Here is a 20,217-nt window from a genome sequence, read left to right as displayed (position 1 = left end):
AAGGATGTGTTATAGATCTAGAATAATGTATTTCTGTTTAAGTTTAAACTGATCCTGTTTCTTTTCAAATGAGGTCGCCAAGAGCGATGATTTTGGTTTTAGAAAACTGAGTCAAGCCCTTCTGTGGCAAGTTACAGAGTAAAGAGCAGACAAACAGATGTAGCTGAAAGACGCCTCAGGCTTTTCCTCGGTGTGTTAGTTAGGATTAAGTTCAACTGGTAATGAAGAAACTCAATGACCCTGCTTAAATTAGCAGTTTATTTTTCTCTTACATAAAAATATGGAGGCAGGCAACCCAAGGCTTCAGTCCCACAATGGCCCCCTTCACCCACAACCCTGAAGCATATGGCCCCCCAACCAGCACATCCTGAAGTAGCATGTCTGAAGCAGCAAGACAAAGGAGAAACAGCCCTGCTCTTTAAAGAGGCCTCGTGAAAGTGCCATACAACACTCCCACTTGTACGTTATTGGCCAGAATTTAGTTACGTCACATACTTAGAGTCAGGAAATACTCTCTAACTGGGCAGGTAAAAACCAGAGGCTCCAAAGGGTATGGATCTTGGGTGGTAACTATTATGTTATAATTGACCAATATTTCATATTTACCAAAGTCACCCAAGTGATCAAAGAAAGTAATCAGCAGACTTCTATAAACTATTTTGTTTGGGTACTTTGCCCATGAGTGCCAAATATATACATATATTTTTAATCCATAACTAAGTACAATCTATGGGCTTCCCTGGTGGCTCAGTGGTAAAGAATTTGCCTGTCAATGCAAGAGACACCAATACCTGGGTCAGGAATATCCCCTGGAGAAGGAAATGGCAACCCACTCCAGTATTCTTGCCTGAAGAATCCCATGGACAGAGGCGCCTGGAGGGCTATAGTCCACGGGGTTGCAAAAGAGTTGGACATGACTTAGCAATTAAATGATAACAGGTATAGTTATGCCTCATTTTTCTTATATTAATCACACTGAGCAGTGAGGTGAAACCTTTAAGCAAATTTAAGATAACTGATGCTTCCCCCTTCAAACACCAACACTTTTTGATAACTGTGTCTAATAAGTTACCTGCCTTCTTGCCTTTCAAAACAGTAAAGCACAGATCATAACTTTTCTTGTTAGCTTGTCCTAACAAACATGCATCTCCATACTATGTGGCAATGTCATTCTCTCCTTTCTCAAGGTCAAGGTGTCATCCTTCAGCCACTGTTATACCTACTGAAAAACCACTTTCCCACCCTCCATTTCTTTTTTGCCAACAATCTGCTGTTGATGGGGAAGATTTGTTTGTTAAGAATGTGATGTAATTGGGACTTGGATATAGTTAAGGACATTCTAATCCATTTAGGGGTAATGACCAACCTTGATAGTATATTAAAAAGCAGAGACATTACTTTGCCAAAAAAGGTCTGTCTAGTCAAGGCTATGGTTTTTCCCGTGGTCATGTATGGATGTGAGAGTTGGACTGTGAAGAAAGCTGATTGCCGAAGAATTGATGCTTTTGAACTGTGGTGTTGGAGAAGACTCTTGAGAGTCCCTTGGACTGCAAGGAGATCCAACCAGTCCATTCTACAGGAGATCAATCCTGGGTGTTCATTGGAAGGACTGATGTTGAAGCTGAAACTGCAATACCTTGGCCACCTCATGCGACGAGTTGACTCACTGGAAAGGACTCTGATGCTGGGAAAGGTTGGGGGCGGGAGGAGAAGGGGACAACAGAGAATGAGATGGCTGGATGGCATCACCGACTCTGTGGACATGAGTTTGAGTGAACTCCGGGAGTTGGTGATGGACAGGGAGGCCTGGTGTGCTGTGATTCATGGGGTCGCGGAGAGTCGGACACGACTGAGCGACTGAACTGAACTGCACTGAACTGAGGGACATTTTTCTTTTATTTCTGTTAGGCCTCTTAAGTTTAAGAAACATGCTTCCTCTTTATGCAACAAAAATGTAGCTTTTCTAAGGTACTGATGTATCTACTTTAGAACAACCAGAGCCTTTCTAGTAACTTCCAGAAAGGAAAAAGAACTAAGGAGGTAATGATGCTGAACTCCTGTAAAGAGAACTTTTTACAAATAGTTCATCCTCTTAAAACTAAACTGTTTCACTGCAAGGTAAAGCAAGTCAACAGACATCATGATCTTTGTTTCCCCACAGGTAACGGAGAGGGAGTTAAAATCTGGAGGCGCCAACACGCAGGTCACAGAGAAGAACAAGAAGGAGTACATCGAGAGGATGGTGAGGTGGCGGGTGGAGCGCGGCGTGGTGCAGCAGACCGAAGCACTGGTGCGGGGCTTCTACGAGGTGAGACCCGGCCCGGCAGGCAGCTTGTTAGGAGAAAGGAGAGGAAGAACGAGGCAGGAAGCGGGCTCAGCTCCATTCACCAGCATGCAGGGAGGACCCCCTGAGGGTGTTGGGAGAGGGGTCAGAGTTCTCTGGGAAACCCAGCTCTTGTGGTCTCACAAAACCAGCATCAGCATGGCCCTGCTGAGCCATACGTGAAAACACAAGGCCCATCCTGCCAAGACACATGTGTGCTGCATCCCCTTTTATTCAGTGAGATAAAAATGAGTGAAGTAAAGGCACTGGAGGGAATTATCCACTCTGGCTAGAATTTTTATTTTCTTACAGGCAGACCTCTGAGATATTGCAGGTTTAGTTCCAGACCTCAGCAATAAAGCCATTATCACAATAAAGCGAGTCACATCAGTTGTTTAGATTCTCAGTGCAATAAAAGTTATGCTTATACTATACTGTAGCCTGTTAAGCGTGCCACAGTATTATGTCTTAAAAACCAATGTACATACCTTATTTTTAAAATTCTTTATTACTAAAAACACTACCCATCATCTCATGACCTCGGGTTGCCGCAAACCTCCAATTTTCAAAAAATGACGTATCTGCAGAGTGCAGTAAAGCAGAACACAGTCAAAGGAGATATGCCTGTGGTGTCCCTTTGTGCCACATAATCCATGCAGAGGTGCTAAATCAGGACAGTGACTTATGAAACAAGCTGCATGAAATCACATGTGAAACTTGAAAATTATAAAGCACTATAGAATTTAAATAATCTGTCATTCAATAAAATTTTTTAAAAAGCATCAGAGATCAATAATAATTTTTTTAAAAAGAGGACACTGACAGGTGCTAGGGTTCCTGTTTACCAAAACTTGACATAGTTAAATTTTTCCAGTTTAAAAACAAGGGCTTGGGTGTTTGAAGGTGTTCTTTGCTGCTCTGCTGGAGATCGGAGTGGGTGACTGGCTGGTCCACCAGTGTGATTAAAGGAGATGTCTGCTGCAGGTGTTCAGTACCTCATACATTCAGCAACAAGATGTAAAGCCAGAGCCCAGAACCCTCTAATCAAGCAGGTCCTCCCAGATCTTTGAAGGAGGGAGGGAAGAAGTGAGGGCGAGAAGGGAAGAAAAAGACAATTGTCTTAATATATAAAGTCCATTCCTAGGAAATAAGTCCTAGTTTGTATGTGGAAGAGAGGATTCCTTTTAAGTGAAGTGATAGCACTAATGGCTACTGAATCACTTCAAAGCAAATTGGACTTTTTTCCTTTAAAATGTAGTGTTACTGGGAAACTTAAATGTGACTACATAAAGGCAAGTCAGTCTGGTTCATAACATCATTCCGAGAGGGAATATCAGAGGTAACAAAAAGCAGGGGACCTTTTTTGAGTTCCCAGTTCATTAAGGTGTTGTGCTTCAAAATGTCATGATTTTTAATTTAAACATGATAATATATTGGGAGAGGGGGAAAAAGGTTGTGAACAGTGGTCAGCTTCCCAGCTTAGCCCACAGAAGTGGTAATAATGAATGTAACCTCTCGATAACATTGGGTCTGTAGGCTAAAGCTTAATTTGGATTTCAGGTGGTGGACTCAAGGCTAGTCTCCGTGTTTGATGCCAGGGAGCTGGAGCTGGTGATCGCTGGCACGGCAGAGATCGACCTGGCCGACTGGCGGAACAACGCTGAGTACCGGGGAGGTAAGCGAGCGGGGCTTGTGATGGCTCAGCTCCCACAGACACAACCTATAACTTCTTAAAACACATTATTGATTTGAAATTGACATAACAAAATTAACCATATTTTCTATGTTACATTTTATCATTTTATTTTTATTGAAATATAGTTGATCTACAATGTTCTGTTTCAGGTATGCAGCAAAGTGTTTCAGTCATATGTATATAAATTATATATTCTTTTTTCACAGCCTCCTCCAATACAGGTTATTATAAGATATCGAGTATATAGTTAAAATTAACCATTTTAAATCCACAAACAATAAATGCTGGAGAGGGTATGGAGACAAGCGAACCCTCCTACACTGCTGGTGGGAATCCAACTTGGTATAGCCACTATGGAGAACAATATGGAGGTTCCCTAAAAGAGTTAAAAATAGAGTTACTGTATGATCCTGCAATTCTACTCCTGAGCATATATCCAGAGAAAAACATGGTCCAAAAAGATACAAGCACCTCAGTGTTCACTGTAGCACTGCTTACAATAGCCAAGACATGGAACCAACCTAGATGTCCATCAACAGTGAATATTCACATGTGTTATTCTATGTGTTACATAGAGACAATGGAACATTACTCAGGCATTAAAAAGAATGAAATAATGCCATTTGCAGCAACATGGATGGACCTAGAGATTGTCATGCTGAGTGAAGTAAGTCAGATAGAGAAGGAGAAATACCACATAACGTCCCTTATATGCAGAATCAAAAAAGAAATACAGGTGAACTTATTTACAAAAAAGAAACAGACTCACAGACTTAGAGGACAAATTTATGGTTGTCAGGGGGAGAAAACGGGCAGAAGAGATGGTTAGAAAGTTTGGGATCAACATGTACACTCCGTTATATTTAAAATGGGTAACCAACAAGGACCTACTGTACAGCACAGGGAACTACTCATGTATATGTATGGATGAGTCCCTTACTTATCCACCTGAAACTATCACAATATTGTTAATCAGCTACCCCCCAATATAAAGTAAAAAGTTAAAAAAAAAAATAACCACTTTAAAGGGAACAGTGCAGCAGCATTTAGTGCATTGTAGATGTGGTACAACCATCCCCTCTCACTAGTTCCAAAACATTTTCTTTGTCCCCAGGGGAAACCCAGGACCTGTGAAGCAGTTGCTCCCCATTCCTCTCCCCACTCCCCATCCTCAGCAGCCATCAGTCTATGCGGATGTACCCGTGCTGGATATTTCATATGAATAGAATTATACTGTTTGGCCTTTGGGGTCTGGCTTCTTTCACTTAGTAAAGTTTGTTTGTGTTACAGTATGACTCAGTGTTTCATTCCTTTTTATGGCTGAATAATATTCATATATATATATATATTCCATATGTTCAGTTCAGTTCAGCCCCTCAATCGTGTCCGACTCTTTGCGACCCCATGGACCACAGCACCCCAGGCCTCCCTGTCAATCACCAACTCCTGGAGTTTACCCAAACTCATGTCCATTGAGACGGTGATGCCATCCAACCATATCTCATCCTCGGTCATCCCCTTCTCCTCCTGCCTTCAATCTTTCCCAGCATCAGGGTCTTTTCAAATGAGTTAGCTCTTCGAATCAGGAGGCCAAAGTATTGGAGTTTCAGCTTTAACATCAGTCCTTCCAGTGAATACAGGACTGATCTGTAGGATAGACTGGTTGGATCTCCTTGCAGTCCAAGGGACTCTCTCTCAAGAATCTTCTCCAACACCACATTTCAAAAGCATTAATTATTCGATGCTCAACTTTCTTTATAGTCCAACTCTCACATCCATACATTACTACTGGAAAAACCATAGCCTTGACTAGACGGACCTTTGTTGGCAAAGTAATGTCTCTGCTTTTTTAATATGCTATCTAGGTTGGTCATAACTTTCCTTCCAAGGAGTAAGCGTCTTTTAATTTCATGACTGCATCACCATCTGCCGTGATTTTGGTGGCCCCAAAAATAAAGTCAGCCACTGCTGTTTCCCCATCTATTTGCCATGAAGTGGTGGGACCGGATGCTATGATCTTAATTTCCTGAATGTTGAGCTTTAAGCCAGCTTTTTCACTCTCCTCTTTCACTTTCATCAAGAGCCTCTTTAGTTCTTCTTCACTTTCTGCCATAAGGGTGGTGTCATCTGCATATCTGAGGTTATTGATATTTCTCCCAGCAATCTTGATTCCAGCATTTCTCATGATGTACTCTGCATGTAAGTTAAATAAGCAGGGTGACGATATACAGCCTTGACGTACTCCTTTTCCTATTTGGAACCAGTCTGTTGTTCCATGTCCAGTTCTAACTGTTGCTTCCTGATCTGTATACAGATTTCTCAAAAGGCAGGTCAGGTGGTTTTTCCAATCTCTTTCAGAATTTTCCACAGTTTATTGTGACCCACACAGTCAAAAGCTTTGGCATAGTCAATGAAGCAGAAATATGTTTTTCTGGAACTCTGGCAACCCACTCCAGTATTCTTGCATGGAGAACCCCATGGACAGAGGAGCCTGGTAGGCTACAGTCCATGGAGTTGCAAAGAGTCAGACACGACTTAGTGATTACACTTACTGGAACTCTCTTGCTTTTCCGATGATGCAACCGACGTTGGCAATTTGATCTCTGGTTCGTCTGCCTTTTCTAAAACCACCTTGAACATCTGGAAGTTCACAGTTCACATATTGCTGAAGCCTGGCTTGGAGAATTTTGAACATTACTTTACTAGTGTGTGGGATGAGTATGTAGTAACAATATAAATATAAAATAATATCACTTTTGAAGACTACAAAAAACTTGGCCTTATTTCAGTACACGTGCAGAGTAGGTTCTAGTCCATGCCTTCTCCCCTCCACCCCCCGCCCTCCTTTTCCAACCTGGACTTTCCTTCAGGTGACAGTAACCCCCAGGTCATCTCTGCTGTAACTCAGTGTAGGTGTGTACCAGAGAACACCGCCAACCACGGGCCAGCTCTGGAGCTGGATCACGTGCTGCCAGGAAAGTGTGTCCTGCCTCCTGTAGAACTGAAGCCCTCCTTGCCTCCATCCTGATTTGTTGTAACAGTTCTGTCATCTCTCCAAATCCAATGTCTAATTCCTCCCAACTTTTCACCTTCACGCTGCCAAACCAGTCTTCCTGAAACATTCTTTTCATCAGGCCATTTACTAACCCACAAAACAAGCAAGCTCCTTATCACTTAGAGAAGAGGTCTTTGAAAGATTTCTTATACTCAAAACCTTTTCCTCACATAAAATATTGCAGAGAAACTCCTGTCTAAATGATAGAGGGTGAGCCAGGAGCCCACCATCTTAGCCCCTCTGGTCTCCCTGATACACTCAGCCATGTAGGAGGAAACCTCTGTGGAACTGCTGGGTCCTTCCTAGCTTGGAAGGAAAGCCACCGACCTAAGGTGTCAGGTCACAGTGTTTCTGCCTAGCTATCAAGGCCTCTAAGGCCCCAGTAAGGTCCCTTCACTCCTTACCAGCAACCGCTCTCTGCTGGTCTAATCAGCTTGCTGTTTCCTGCATATTTATTCTTCATTCTCATCATTATAGCCCCTTCTCCACTCATGCAAGCCTTCACATCTTAACTCACACCTCTGAGGTGAGTTACACCTTCCGTTTGATGAAAGCTTTCCTTCTTTCTGCCCCAGCCCAGCCTTCTTTCTTCATCTTTGAATCCTTCGTGCACTTGCAGTCTATCATTTTCCTTCAGTGACTGCCCCAAGCCTGGTTTCCATACTGTCCTGTGAGGCCCCATACTTCTTCCATGGGCCCAACTTCTCTTGAGCCAGGACTGGTCAGAGCACAGCAGCTCTAAGGGCACCAAGGGCTGCGGGGAGAGCCCAGCATCTTCCGTTCGCCAAGACTGACGTTCACCTTTCTTAAGTCCTTGATGCTCCCACAGTACGCGGTTACCAAGAGCTAAGACATCAGAACAAAGACAGTATGAGGAAATATCCTGTTCATGGAGGGTTTTGTCTCTTCAGAACCCCAAAGATCTCTGCCAGGCCTCACCACTCATTCTGTACATTTATCTCAGGCAGGAAAGTGACTCCTGGGGGCCCAGTTGTTTAAATAGAAAGCAGACATCTCTGAGGACATCCCTGAGAACAGAAAACCTTTTTGTAAAATGCCTCTTTTCTCAATTGGTTTTTGTTTTCGAACTTGACTCAATTACACAAATTGTTTCAGACCTACCTGAAGGCCACAACTAGAGAAATGAGCAGATCTAGAGCAGCTGTTGAGTTCTTAGCACGTCTGATGTGTATTTCATCTCCCCCCACGCCTCCTCCCCTCTCCACACCCTCTCCGTCTCCCTTCTGCTTTCATTCAGGTTATCATGATGGGCATCTTGTGATCCGCTGGTTCTGGGCTGCGGTGGAGCGTTTCAACAATGAGCAGAGACTCAGATTGCTGCAGTTCGTCACAGGAACATCAAGTGTGCCCTACGAAGGTTTTGCAGCCCTGCGAGGAAGCAACGGGCTTCGGCGTTTCTGCATAGAGAAATGGGGGAAAATTACATCTCTCCCCAGGTATGGAGCTCCCACCCACCTTCAGGAAACGTGCTGAAGAAGGCCAAGTACACTGTGCTATATGAGCTTGAGTGATCATCCATTGGGATGGAATTCTTTCCTGCTGCCCAGTGTATTGTTCTGAGTCATTAGTGAAAGGTGTAGGGGAGAAGTCTCAGGGAAGTGCATTCAGGTCACACTCTTAGTCACTTTTTGATGATTAATGGTATTGGACCTATTGGTTTCATGGTCCGTGGGTCAGTCGTATGTGGTCCAATTTAATTTAAAGAGGAATGTCTTGCCCGGGGGATGGGGAATGCCCAGAGGCTGGAAGCCCAAAGCGGCCCTTCCAGCACTGGAGTCTGCAGTTCTGTTGTTACTGACCAAGGTTCTTGGACTCTTTAATCTACAGAAATTATAGAAAGAGACTAGAAATCTATAGAAAGAGACTCAATGAGAAGTTCAGGCAGAGGCTCCTCCTACTGCAGCATGAGGAAGTGAGAACAAGTAACAGGTCTCTTTGCTCACTCCACCAGAGGGAGTGAGCTGGTCCCTTAAATGGCATGGGGGTGGGGGCTGATGGGTGGGGTCAGGCTGCAGCAATGGCTTAGGTGGTCTGCCCACCCCCTTTGTAGTGCTGTGTGCCATCCCCCACTTTTGCTCTCAACCAATTGGCAATTGGGTTTTAGCCTTTTTGCATCTTGCTGCTGCTGCTGCTGCTAAGTCGCTTCAGTCGTGTCCGACTCTGTGCGACCCCATAGACGGCAGCCCACCAGGCTCCGCCGTCCCTGGGATTCTCCAGGCAAGAACACTGGAGTGGGTTGCATTTCACTGTTCATATTAAACCCCTGGCTGCACACTATCTGCAGTTATTTTTAGGAGATGTTCGTCCAGGTGCAAGTATTGAAGTAAATGGTCCCAAGTGCCAGCCTGTCTCACTCGGGCATATCACTTGATACACAGGGAATTATGTGCAAATTGCGTTTTTCTACTATGTTTTAAAATATGTGCAGACAAAGCCATATGTATCTTGGGTCTCTACAGTGGCTTCTATACAGTAAGCTATCAAGGAAATTATTGTGTGATAATGCAGAAAAGGAGGCACAAGAGCTCCAAGCAGTTTAACAGAATCTTTTCCCTGCGCCATGAGTTTTCATCCCAACACTTCCTCCGTGCTCTCTGTGCCACTTTGGATGGCATATTTTCCTGCTCAGTGAAATAAGGAGCACTAAAGAGAGGCTTCTGTGTAGCTATTGAAGTCATAAATCCCGCTCAGCAAATAGAAGAAAAGATCGGTCCACATTACTGTCTTCTACTGTGATATTTTCTAATTGTAAGAGAAGATTCGTATTTAATTCAGCTCTGTTTCTACATGGGCTCTGAGATGCTTTGCTAATCCCCTTTTGTAGCAGGATTTATTGAACTATAATTTTTATCTAGCTTTCCTAGACTTTATAGCATCCTGGAGATAATTCACGGTGAGCATAGGAGGCCCAGGAAACAGAGCACGTGCCCAGCTGGTTAATAACAGCCTGAAGCCTTGGGGCGCTTTTCATCCCTGTCTTCAACCCAGTTAGATCAGCAGACCCTCAGTGCTCATTTGCATGGTTCTGCTGACAGCTGAGTCTCCTGAATGAAGTCTGGTAAGAAAATCAGGTTCAAAGGGCAAGATTTCCATTTGTTGAGTTTAGCGATAGGTTTGAAGGATGCGGTTCTTTGGAAGCATCTTACTTTAAAGACGTGAGTCTGAGTCCCATTTGGTGATGTCCTACTCCCAGAGTGAGCACCTCAGTGTGCGCGTGGGCGGGGCGTGGGCGTTGGCGGGGGTAAGGGGCGTGGACGGGGATGAGGGGCGTGGTCAGGGTAAGGGGGCGTGGCTGCTCCACACAGTGCACCTGCCCCGAGGGTCTGAGCCTAGGGAGGAACAGAACCAGATGGCGTGCAGTTACAACCCCAGCTGGAATCAGAGGAGAGCAAAGGAGAGACAGTAAAAGCAGGGATGCTATGAGGTTGTAGGACAGAGACCTAATCCTGACTGAACTGACAGGAGAAGATGTCACAGAGAAGCTGGCATTCAGGTGAGCCATGAGGGGCAAGGAAGGGCAGAGGGGATTCCAGGCTGGAGCCACAGCAAGAGCAAGGCCTGGACGTGGAAAGGGCAGCTGTGTTCAGGAAGGAGCGCCAAGCAGTCCTGGAGGACAAGGTGTCTAATGTGACATTTGCAGGGGACACCGTTGAGAGAGCAAGTTTGGTGGGCCACAGAGAGAAGACCCCATTGAGGAGTCTGTACTATTATTTAGGAAACAGAAGTTGTTGCTTTTGTCACTGAGGTCAGAAATTGAGTCTAATTATATATATGCTATGGGAAGCTTTGAAATTTGCATTAATCCTATTAACCCACACAGAGAACTAATAGAGTGGGCATCAGCTTATGAAAAGGAAATGGCAGCCCACTCTAGTACTCTTGCCTGGAAAATCCCAAGGACAGAGGAGTCTGACAGGCTACAGTTTATGGGGTCTCAAAAGAGTCAGACATGACTGTGCAACAAGAACAACACTGACCTTCTGAACAGGCTCTGCACATCTGGGCTAAGGCAACCCTAAAAATGTTGCTGGGCTTCGAGCCCCAGAGAGGGTTCCTGGGGGAAGCAGGGTCTTCATCCTGGGCCAAAAGGGCCCCCAGGAAGTGCTGAGAGGCCTCCAAGAGGACAGTGAAAATGACCTTCTGAGTATGAACCCCCAATTAGTCTCCCTTGTATCTTCTGAAGATTCAAGAACCTGGAAAGTGTCACCTCGGGTGGAGAGAAAGAAATAGCCTCTGAATTCCAAGAATGGTAGTTCAGAAAGACCTGGCCAGGCCATGTGGCAGGTGGCAAAAGCTTTGGCAAGCAGGAGAGCCAAGCACCCATGGGGTGATCCAGGGCTCTCCAGAGTCTGTGAGCCTCGTGTGCACTGCCCACACTCTGAGGAGAGATGTTCTAGGCTGCCTTTTCCTCAGATCTTCCCTCTAGAAAGACAGTTGGCCTCCTAGATGAGGGAGCCAAATAGCATCCCACAAAGCCGTGCATCAGTCCAAGTCCTTGCCTTCTAGAGTCTGTGGGAGTTAGAACAAAGACTCTGGGGGCAGGGTTTATAGTTTTACAGAGCCTGGTGAAAAAACTTCATAAATCACCATTGCTAGAGCATAGCAGGGGTGGGATGGTCACTGGGGCTAAGGTCGAGGAGCTGGCAGGCCAGGGCTCTGAACCATGTGGACTCAGAAGCTACACAGTATGGTGGGAAGACCTGAAGTGGAAACATTTAAGCCAATTACCAGAAATGTTAACCAGTGTGTTCCTCAGGAGGTCAGAAAGCGTGGAAGGTAGGTCTAGATCACTGATGCTCAAACGTGTTTAACAGAGAGAGGGTCCCTTTACACCCCAACCGAGTTTAAGCAGGCATACTCCTGAGTCTGTATCTGAAATACTCGTTCTTCAAAACAGTTGGTGTTTAGTTGCTAAGTCGTGTCTGACTCTTTTGCGAACCCTTGGACTGTAGCCTGCCAAGCTCCTCTCTCCATGGGATTTTCCAGGCAAGAATACTGGAGTGGGTTGCCATTTCCTTCTCCAGGGGATCTTCCTGACCCAAGAATCGAGCCCACGTCTCCTGCATTGGCAAGGCGGATTCTTTACCATTGAACCACTATGCTGCTGCTGCGTCACTTCAGTCGTGTCCGACTCTGTGTGACCCCATAGACAGAAGCCCACCAGGGTCCCCCGTCCCTGGGATTCTCCAGGCAAGAACACTGGAGTGGGTTGCCATTTCCTTCTCCAATGTGTGAAAGTGAAAAGTGAAAGTGAAGTCTCTCAGTCGTGTCCGACCCTTAGCGACCCCATGGACTACAACCTACCAGGCTCCTCCATCCATGGGATTTTCTAGGCAAGAGTACTGGAGTGGCTTGCCATTGCCTTCTCCGATTTGAACCACTATACCTCATCCTTATTATCTATAGGTAGTACTCTCTATTTTCTACCCTGTCCTATTGGTTAAAATAAAATGCCAAACAAAGCTTGTAGTTTGAAGGAAAAATTTTACCTAAATGGCATGAGATTCAGGGGAGCAGAAATTTTTGACCAAAAAATTGAAAAGTAATCATCTAGAATTGGCAATGGGGAGTGAAAAAAGTATTCATCCATCCACAGCCCAGAATGCAGCCAGGTGAACAATGGCTGTCTCCACTCATGAGGACGGAGAATGCTAGGGCTTGTAGGTCAGACCAAAAGATGGGAGAATTTCCTTACTGTGAAACTTGGAAAGGAAAAGCTTGGAAGGAAAGAAGACTTGGGAGCTGGTCAGGGTAGACACAGCACAGGCAGTGTGGAAATAGAGTAAAGGAGAGGAGGAAAGCTTAGGGGGGTACATTTCAAGTATGGACGAGAAAAACAGAATTATGAGTCGGGGCAGGTGAACTGGACTAAAATTCTAATATGAACATATTTCACTGCAGAGGTAAACTGAGCCCAAGCCCAGGATGGAGGTGGAGACCTGGTTAAGTTAGTACTGGCTTACTCTAGAGTGATGGTTTGTGAGGGTGGAGGCAGGAAAGGTGGTTTTGTCCCCCTAGGGGATATTTAGCAATGTCTGGAGACATTTTCGGTTATTGGGTAGGGGTTCTCCTGGCCTCTATCAGGGAGAGGTCAAGGATGCTGCTGAACACCTACAAGACATGGGACAGCGCCTCCTGGTGAAAAGTCATCAAGCTCCAAGTATCAGTGGTGCTTGAAGCCCTGCTCTCTAGGCTGACGGGCTACAAAGGAGGCATGAGGGAGCCATTGGGAGTCCCTGTGAGAAACTGACAGCCACTGAGAAATTGTCCAGAAGTGAAGGGAGAGAGATGTTCATAGGAAGAGCTGTCACATGTTTCAGTGAGCTTGGGGAGGTGGGTATAAAGAACGCACCTCTGGATGTGGGAATCAAGAGGTTATTGACAAATTTAGCAAAGAGTAGATTGAGCAGTGGTAGAGTGAGAACCTGCCTGGTGACTGAAGCTGTAGTTGGGAAGTGGAAGAAGATGACACGAAAAGGAGACACGAGGACTTCCCTGGCAGTCTAGTGGTTAAGACTCCACACTTTCACTGCAGGGAACATGAGTTAGATCCCTGGTCAGGGAGCTAAGGTCCCGAAAGCCAGGTGGTGTGGCCAGAAAAGGAAAAAACAAAAACAAAAAGACACAACTTAAATAACTGACCTCACAACTGGCTATACAGCCAGCTACAGTGGGTAGCGATGCTGCCCCTTTTTGTTATAATATTTACTCTTAACCAACCTTAAAGTGGTCTCTACTGCAGAGAAGCAAGACTGACTTCGGCCCTATCTTGGTTCACATTTTGATCAAAAACTTGGAAAACATCGAGGAGACAGGGAGATGAATTGTATAGATGACATGGATTAGAAGTATCACAGATAATACTGTGATGGATTGCAATCCAAATCCAGCATGATCTCAAAATGCTGGAACCCCGGAATTATACTGACAGAGTGCAGTTTGACCCAGCACAACTGATCAGATCCAGTGGAGTTCCAAAATGTCAGCCGCACAAATACAAGATGAGAACCGTTCATTTGCCAGCAGGCAGGTGGAAAAAGCCAAGAGTCTGAAGTCCTCACAAGGGGGACACAGTTCCTAAAACCGTGTTTGCATTATTAAGAAACTCTGATGCTTAAATAATGATTCATGGTTTATGAAAGGCACTTGTGTGTACTCTATCCTCACACCAACCCTCTGATGTGCACGAAGCATGTATTATTACCCCATTTTACAAGTGAGAAAACTGAGGCCCACAAAGATTCATTGACTTTTCCAAGGCTGTAAAACTAGTCAGTGACTGGACTGCAATCAGAATAGAGGTCTTCCAAAGTTCTGTGCTCTTTCCATGCCCCACCTCACCTGAGAGCACTGGATGCAGTGCCAAGAGAATGATGTACTCAGGTCCTCGATGCTGTCAGGACCACATGGAGGGTAATGAGGAATTAGGATTGCAGAATCCAATCGTGATTTGATAATGTTTATTCATTCTAGATTACTGACTAAGATGTATCAATATTTAAGAGCTAACCAAGGCTACAGATGAATGCAGTAAGAGCAGCTCTTGTTCAGACTAGGTCTTGAAGAGGTGCCATTTGCTAAAGTTTCAGTTTATTTCCAGAAATTAACTTCTATAGAATCAATCTGATCCCAACTGTTTTGTAAAATAGATGATTTTTTTCTGTATTATTTCTACTCATGAGTGGTAGTTAAAATGACCAGATAAAGAAAATCAAGAAGATGCTGTCTGTCTATATCCTGCCCCTGGCTTTTGGAATTCAGTCAGTTCCAAAAGTACACTTGGCATTTTTCTGTCCCTCTTAAATTAGCTGGGCTTCCCTGGTGGCTCAGTTGGTAAAGAATCTGCCTACAAAGTTGGAGACCCAGGTTTGAGCCCTAGATTGGGAAGATCCCCTGGAGAAGGGAATGGCTACCCACTCCAGTATTCTTGCCTGGGAAATCCCATGGACAGAGGAGCCTGGGCAGAAGGCTACAGTCCATGGGTCATAAGAATCAGCTCTGACTTAGCGACTAAAGCTCCACCACCACCACCAATTAAGTTGGTTAGCAGGGTATAGTCCTGGTCCACACACTGGCACATGGCATGGGAAGCCATTCTTCATCTAGGCCAGACACTGGCCCACAGAGATGGGCCTATAGGATGAAGAACATGACAAAGTAAGTAGAACCCAAGGCAGGTGGCACTGGGATGATGCTGGCCCCTGGGAAGGATTATCCCACAAATGCAGCTGTTCTTGGAAATGAAGCATCTTTGCTCCCCGTTACGCAAGCCCCACTGTGAACTGTAAAGGAGTCAGACCGTCTCCAGGACACACCTGCCTTGATGGAGCATTGGATCTCAGAGTTCCAGGGTGTCAGTGGGCACCTCTAAGTCAATACACAGGGTTTACAGAGGCCCAGAAATCAGAGTTGGGCACGGAGACTTGGGAATGTGACTCTAATACTTACTATGTTTTCTGCCTCCTTCACCGACCACATCCAGCTTCATCTCTTAATTGTAGAATGTCACTGGTTTGCTAGTACAATGCTAGTATAGTGTGGTTTGCTTCCAAAGGCAGACTCCCCCAGGTCTAGGTATTCTAGTCCTGTAACTGTTCTATTCACATCTGGAAGGCTGTGGTTCTTCGCAGCGTGTGCATGGTGGTGCTAAAACACAGTTCCACTCCCTTTTGGTTCGCTTTTGATTCACAGATTCAGACTGATCACACAACTAGCCAAGGCAGTTGTATCACTGAGACAAACACCCTGACCAGCCTTTTCTCCCCCATTCAGGGCACACACGTGCTTCAATCGATTGGACCTTCCACCTTATCCCTCGTACTCCATGTTGTATGAAAAGCTGTTAACGGCAGTAGAAGAAACCAGCACCTTTGGACTTGAATGAGAAACTGGCAACTTCCCTGACATTTTCCTGGCCAGTGACATCATCCTTTCCCTATTCCTGAATCAAGTCTCCTTTGATTTTGGTATTCTGTGATTTTCATTTTCAAACCAAATCAGGATTGACGAGCTGTGCATGAAGAATTGCCTTCTTCTAAGATCTAACCTTCAGGCTTATCTCCTCTACTTTCAATGAACTGCTAGCCTGTATGCAATATTTAAAAAAACAGCTGTCTCAAGGTCTGTGTATATCTCCACATACCTCCATTACTAACAATGAAATATGAATGCAAGTTATGCTACACTTGACCAAATGGTAATAAATGTTTACTTCCATTTCTATGATTTAAGGGGAAATTTGAGCATTAAGCATTCCAAGCTTTTCTACACCCATGTCTTCTGAGCAGAACCGCCATTTCTTTTTTTTTTTATAATTTCTAACAACCAACTTCAGAATAGGAACTGATCAACTCTTTCTTTTCTTCCCATTCTACTTTTCCCTGGGCATCCAAATCCATCCAAAAACAGCAGTGGCTAAACCGAAATTTTGATATATTCAACTCATGATTTGTATGTGGCATCGACCCCATCAGCTGGAACTAGCCTAGACATATGGTGCAAATATCACACTTTCCAACCAATAATAGCAGCAAGAAAAACACCTCCTGATGATGCAATGCAGGGCATCCCAATGGTTGTGGGGATTATGGTTCGACTTGAGTTCAGAGAAGTCTGGGGGTGGAGACACACACCCTTTGAATACCCACCACCCAAGAAACACAAACTTGTGCACACGTCCAAGAAGGAGACCGCATTATGTAGCATAAACAACGAGGCTTCTACCCCCATGATGTTATATAGAAGTGTTGAAGCAAACAGGAGAAAGGGGAAAAGGACATCAGGATGATTTATAAGGACATATTCAGTTGCTCTGAATACCTGGGTTCTGTACTGTTTTATTTTGCTTTGTTTGATCACAGGTCTCTTTCCCAGAGGAAAAAAAAATGTCCTGATTATCTCATGACTTCCATTCAAGCCAAGTAATTACTCGTTTGGCAAACAAACTTTTATTTCAACTTTGATAGTGTTTTTATTTTTCATGTTTACTTTTTGGTTTTCCTTCACCATGGTGTTCAAATTCCTTTACATCTGATTGTCGACAGGGACCACATTAAATCAGAAGCTGCAGAGAGCGATGGTGCTTGTTAGGGATCAAGGGCAAAATAATACATCTCCTTCCTCCATAGCAATCCTCCTGGAGCAGAGACCTAACTCCCCAAAGGCACACCGATTTGTGTCAAATAGGGATCCAGTTTCTTTTAGCATTCAGTAAAGAGATGTCTCAGTAAATGTAGTGTTTCAGTGTAACAGTTGCAGGCTCCAGAGACAGCCTGACCTCTTGATTACATTTGGAAGAAACCCAAATATGATGGTCATTTGCTATTTTTCTAATGTTGTTATCCATGTGTTCTGAAATATGTTGTAAATGAAAGTGTTTTTCTTCACTGGGAAAAGAAATGTTGAAATGTTACATTGTTGTCCTTCAATATATATTAAACAAGGGGAAAATGTGAGAAACGTGGGCAAGTTAATTTCATCTGGAACCATGTCTTGTGTTCATGTTGGTTTGTGTCTGGACAATGCATTGATTGTGTTCCCTGCCCTCCATAAGGAAACATTCCTTAGTAGGAATTAGAATGCCCAGCACCCCTTGCTGCTGTGTACCTGTGGTCCATCAAGGAATACGTATGTTACAGAAATCTGGCTTTCTGTTGTTGTCTACAAAGAATATTTACTGACATAGGATGATGGAAAGTGTAAGTTTCATAATGTAGAATCTGAGGGATCTGTATAATTCAGGACATGTCTCAGCATCTGGAAAGTCATGGATTCCAGTGGAGCTATTATTTATGAAATCTGGACATAAGGATGATGCAAATCATTTCACCATCCTATATAGAACAGCATCTTTAGTAAAGGGAACATCTTTCATTTTTAGAACTTGGTGTTAGATATATGTAAATACTTGTTAATTCAAGCATTCAGTTCTTTTTTTTAGGACTCACATGTTAGGCTTTGGCAAGAGAGAAAGCTGTTCCAAAATGGAACCTGTTCCCAGGAATCTTCACAATTTACACAAATATCTAATTAAGCTGTTAATAGATTAACTGATGTCTATTCTCCCCAATACAGAAAGAACAAGGTATCCTAGAAGATATATATAGAAAGAAAACTTAGACATGAATGGTTTTCAACTAATTTCTCCTTATGCCTACTGCCCTGCCCAATGCCACGGTTCAGATATATCCCAGAAGCATTACAGGAACAGTATTTCGTAAGAGTAGGAAATTCCAGAAAGAAATACTGGTGTCAGAGTCCCTGAAAAATGTGAAGTGTGCTTAATAGGGTCCCAGTGTCCTTTACAGCCTTGCACAGACTCCCTGAGGGAGGAAGACGAAGGCAACAGACAGTTGTTATGGAAAGATCTTTATTTCTCTTTGCTCCAGATTACATTTCTTTACTTAATATATGTATGACATAATATATATATGTAATTACATGTATAACAAAACAGCTATATGACTCGATTATGCTCTTAATTTTACCATATGGAGGTGCAGACCACCCCAAATCATATAATTCATAATGAGCAAGATAGATCTCACCCATCTGTTACCATGTATACTTTATTTTTAAAGTATTTGTTTTCTCCATGGAGGCACATTATAAAATTAACCACTTTTAAACCACGCTTTCCCTAAAATAAGATCTTTTAAAGCTATTTTTAGTAAGAGTATATTACCTTTAATTGCGGGACAAAGAAAAGTAAATAAGAAAACACTTATGTGTCAATTTGAAAAATGCTTCAAAAATACTATGAAGTATTATAATAATTTTGTGTATATTCCATTTTATTCTACTATATGAAAATGATAATCTAAAAATAGAAATGGACTTTGCAGAGTCAAGAGAAGTACTATAAAGCTACTGATTTCTTTGTAATTCCTATGTCTATAAGTTGACCGTGGTTGTGAAAATTTTTTACTACCATCACAATTGTCATTCAAAGAGAAAATTAAGAAAAAGAGGTATACGATTTGTTGGCAGACTTTAAATATACAGAATCTCGATCTTTTTCTCTTCTAACACATGATCATATGTCATTTAACACTAAGTGCATTTGTATGACCAGCCCACAAGCTAGACCTTCCAGAACAGTTCTAATGTTAGATCTGTGGCACCATCAGTCCATGTGTCAAACCACGTATCCCAAATTTGGGGTTCAGAAAATTTCTCAGTTGCCACAAATGTTTTCCCAGTCAAGGTAAAACACTTTCAGATGAAAGTAGTTAGAACTTTACATAACAAATGTGGTGCTTTATTATTATTATTACTATTATGTACTTCAGTGTTCATTCTTAAAACTACTGCAATACTATATCATCAAAGTCTAGGATGGATGTTCCAACCATCATAAGGTCCAAAAGAGAACGTGTTATTTTCCTGTTAGTGACATGTAATCCCTTTGTTCTAGTAGAAAAAAAAAAAAGGTGCCTAGAGGTAGTATTTAGAGTAAATATTGTTCCATTAGCCTACTTCCTGCAGCTTCCAATTTACCTAAAGAAATGTCTATAATGATTTTGTTCAAGTCTTTGTTCTAGACAATAGCAGGAGAAGTCCTTGTTCTTGGGCTGATTTTGCTTCCATCGACAAGAGAAATGTCACGTAATACTCAGGCCGAGCTTTCTCTTCCATCCTACCACCTTCAAGGAATGTCAATAAACACTTTGGTATGGCATTGTGTGTGCTCCTTATTGCAACAGAAGGCTAGGGTCATGCACAAAATTTGTATCATGCCTCTGCTCTCGTTGAGTATAGGCAATAAAACAACACAGAAGACTACCAGCTGCTATGGTAAGTACTCCCCTGGGAAAATTATCAGAAAAGCATAAAAATGTGCTCACAAACCATGAATAAAGGGACAGGTTTTGTAACAAATTCCTGGTGTATGCCGTTTAGAATGGCACACAAAGTGTGAAATTAAGGAGTGACCTTTCTGTCGAACCAGGCATCCACTGGCTTATTGATTCCCTACCTGTTGAGATGCTTCTACCAAAGCTTCAGGCTACAGCCTGATACCTGGTGTGACCCCAGGACAAAGTTTAGCTATAGACAAAAATGTTGTGTCCAGTGGCATATACCATGACTCCCAATACCACAGTGATGTTCTCTTCTTATCTC

The 20,217-nt window shown here is 43.5% G+C and overlaps 1 protein-coding gene across 2 annotated transcripts in view; it reads left to right on the top strand.

The window, feature by feature from the left end:
• The window catches only part of HECW1 (HECT, C2 and WW domain containing E3 ubiquitin protein ligase 1), a 478,550-nt gene extending 458,782 nt beyond the window's left edge, over positions 1-19,768 (top strand). For both annotated transcript variants that reach the window (XM_088834636.1, XM_088834637.1), the window contains 4 exons: positions 2,162-2,308; positions 3,884-3,998; positions 8,333-8,531; positions 15,868-19,768. In XM_088834636.1, coding sequence (XP_088690762.1) covers positions 2,162-2,308; positions 3,884-3,998; positions 8,333-8,531; positions 15,868-15,979 — 573 coding nt within the window. In that variant the 3' untranslated portion in view covers positions 15,980-19,768. The remainder of the gene's footprint in view (positions 1-2,161; positions 2,309-3,883; positions 3,999-8,332; positions 8,532-15,867) is intronic.
• Positions 19,769-20,217: the final 449 nt, after the last annotated feature.

This window comes from Moschus berezovskii, chromosome 3 (assembly GCF_049115385.1).
Source record: "Moschus berezovskii isolate FMDL1 chromosome 3, NW_MosBer_1.0, whole genome shotgun sequence".
In the NCBI taxonomy this organism is placed as follows: domain Eukaryota; kingdom Metazoa; phylum Chordata; class Mammalia; order Artiodactyla; family Moschidae; genus Moschus; species Moschus berezovskii.
Note: the sequence above shows the minus strand (reverse complement) of the source record. Positions and strands in the feature narration are given on the sequence as shown.